General features: G+C 62.2%; 1 protein-coding gene across 1 annotated transcript; it reads left to right on the top strand.

The window, feature by feature from the left end:
• Nucleotides 1–3200, top strand: LINJ_36_4590 (conserved hypothetical protein; the record flags this gene model as incomplete). Its single annotated transcript, XM_001469375.2, has 1 exon — nucleotides 1–3200. A coding segment is annotated over one exon (3200 nt), but the record flags the coding sequence as incomplete, so codon positions are not given.
• Nucleotides 3201–3202: the final 2 nt, after the last annotated feature.

Genomic DNA, 3202 nt, shown 5'->3' on the forward strand with positions numbered 1-3202 from the left:
ACCCGCAAGTCATTTCTTGGCAAGGGCGTTCTTTCAAGCATGCTGGTCACCGTTGTGCCGGCGCTGCTCAGCGTGCTGGACAATTGCGTGAACCCGGTTGTGGCGCGGCACAGCGTGACACTGTTACTGCGGTGTCTCTCCCTCAGTGCCGACTTACGAACCCAGGTGACCGGCGAGTCGATTGAGCTCTTCACGGGTAGCCGCTCGGGAGAGGAGGCGGCCGTTGCGGCGGCAGCGTCGGAGGTGAGCGAGAAAAGTGGGTGGCGGCGCATGTCGTTTCGTAAATGGATCACCGGCGGAAGTGGCAGCAGGCCGAGGCGGTGGCAGCGCGTGGAGTGGGAGGCGACGCAGGCGGCACTGCAGCGACTTGTCCCTTCCCTACGCGAAGTCTTGGTGAGCCTGTACGTCGCAGACGGCGTGAACATTGTGGCGGAGCGGCAGGAAACATTTGGGTACATGCGCGACGACCTCTTGGTGGCGGACGAGTTGGCCCGCGTCGGACTGTCAACCGAGTTTTTCGGCTTCCAGTTGGCCTTGCCGTCTGAGTTGCACGTGTGCACGGCTGACGCGATCGCGCTCCTGCTCCGCCTCTTTCCCAGTGCTAAGCCGTCGGCGCGCGCAGCGTCGGATCCCAAATCGAGGGCGCTCAAAAAGTCCAGAAAGGTGAACATCCTTCACAGGCCACCACGCCACAACATCAGTGGCGACAAGGATGCCCGCGTGCAAGCATCGCCGACGCAATCGATGTCCTCGTTGGGTTCAAGCACGAAGGCGTCCGCTGCTGGTCAGCCAACGACACTAGCCGCCCAGGCAGCTCTTCAACGGCAGCATTCACAGGACCTTCGCACCACGGTCGCTTCTCTGGCGCTACCAGAGACCCCGGCGTTCCAGCGCGGGACTCCGGTCTCGCAGGGAGGCCGAGGACACGTCACAAAGTCGTCGTCAAAGACACACCGTCCCGCACACGCGCAGAAGCAAGACAGCACCGATGGCAACGCGACCAACGGTCAGCCGCCACCTCTCTTATCGTTCACGACGCTGTCGCGGCCTTCCACCATGTCGCTCTCAGTGTCTGCCAACGAGAGCTACTCGGCCAGCGTGGATACAGTGCAGGATTGCTTATCCAAGGCATCTCCGGCGGACAGCCGCGGCATCGAAAGCACTGGTGTTTTTACTCTGCATCAGAGCACGCTCCTCGTCAGCTATGCCAGTCAGATCTTGCGCCGATCTATTAAGGCCTGCGCTGCGGCGCAGCAGATTCACGAGTCGATGAATCACAAAATATTTCACACACGCGTCGCGATCGGCTCCCCGGAGCCGGGCGACGGCGGCGCGCTGCAGCTACAGTCCAGAGAGCTTACTCTGCGTCTCTTTCCCGACTCCAGGTGTCCGTACCACTCCACTTTCCTCGCCTGCACCGAGACATTTTTCCATGCCTCTCAGGCTCTCTTAGTGGCCCTGCTCGCTGCGGGAGCGTCACTGCCGGCCACGTCCGGGGCGACCGCAGCGGCGCCGCGGGACCTGGTGACGCAGCCGGCGACGGCTGTGTTCTCGCCTGCTGCCATCGCGGCGGCCCCATCGGCGGCGGTGGCGCGCCTTCAAGGGCCGCAACCGGGCCGGCAAGGGCCCTCTGCTTGTTTGACGGCTCAGCCCGCTGAGAGTGCGTACACCTCGGCGCCAGTGCAGAGCCAAGCGCCGTCGCAGTTGAAGGGAGGAGAGGAGCTCTCGGTGGGCGTGGAACTGCCTTTCATCCCGGTGACGGTAAACGCGGGTGCGATGCAGGAGGCGATCAATCGAGCCATGGAGGACAACATAGGCCTCTACCGGCGCCTACCGCCTGCGCTGCGCGGCTTGCTGGGCTTCTATGACTACTGCAGGCACTGCAACATCGAACTTCGTGCCGCTATTGTCGAGACGCCAGAGATTCTAGGTGAAATGGCCACCCATTTGGAGAAGTGGCTGGCGTCGCGTGCGCGGCAGCGCGAGAATGTCGAGTGCTCTAACGCCAGCTTTGCTCTCTCCCTCTACGCGTCGAACAACTCGTGGGACTCGAGCAGTAGCCGTGGCGTCGATGCGCTACTGGCAAGCCAACAGCACCTACGTCTCGACAGCGCCGCTCGCGGCAAGCTGCTCTGCCTGACGGCTGACTTTGCCACGACAATCGGGCGTGATCTCGGCCTCGCCACACTGGACCTCGCTCCGTCGGTGGTGATGAAGCAGCCGTGCAGCTTTCAGAAACGGGCAAAGCGCTTCAAGATGTTTGACGCGATTCGCTTCCTCGTATGGCGGCCTCTCAGCATTTTTCTTGACCTAAGGACCCCAACGACCGCAAAACAACTACGAAGTAGCAGTCTTAGTACTGCCGATGCTGCCTCCGTGGCATGGGGAGAGGCGACGGAAGCCGAAAAGTCTGTTGTGATGGTGGGGTGTACAGAACTGCGCGTTGTCACTGGTGTGAAGCTGCGCGACCCAATAATGTCGGTGCTCCCGACTACCACGGTGGGCTTGCTGGCCGAGGCAGTGGCCGCGCAGGTACAGCTCCCGCGGGCCTCTGTCTTCTCGCCAAGCTTCACTCTCAAGTCCTCGCAGTTGCCGCCATCCCCCCGACCGCTGCACGCATCACAGGAGCGTCAAAGCCTGTCCGAGCCAGATTCTGGGAGAGGGGGCGCCGGGTCGCCGTGCCTCACGAGCCAAAACGGCTTTGAGGAGCGCCGCCTGGACCCAACGGCGACGGTGACGACGGCGTCTGCAACGGAGCCGCCCATCTCTGCTGACCGCATTCTGTTTTTCTTGAATGATACACCACTGTTTTCACCAATGACGACGTTGCTCGACGCCTTGACCGCCTTCGCCGTCAGCGGTGCTAGCCTGCGCGACCTCGTGGAGAGACAGCGGCGCTCGTCGGAATCTGTCGACGTGCACAGTTCCAAGATCTCGGCGACGCTGCCGACGCTGCCATTTTGGACGTTGACCCATGCCCTTGAGTTTGTCGTGCTAGCAGAGCCGCTGCCAGCGTCGTTGATTCTTGGCTTGGCGACAACGGCATCCGCATCTTCTGCGACGAGCTGCTGCTGCTGCGGGTGCGACGGCCTCAGACCGGCTTTCTTATGCAGTCCTAAACACCTCTTCGATGCAGCGCCGCCGAACGGCCCTCTCGCCCTATTCTCTGCTCTCTCGACAGTAATGCGGGAGGAGGTCGGAG

The sequence above is a fragment of the Leishmania infantum genome, chromosome 36 (assembly GCF_000002875.2).
Source record: "Leishmania infantum JPCM5 genome chromosome 36".
Classification (NCBI taxonomy): domain Eukaryota; phylum Euglenozoa; class Kinetoplastea; order Trypanosomatida; family Trypanosomatidae; genus Leishmania; species Leishmania infantum.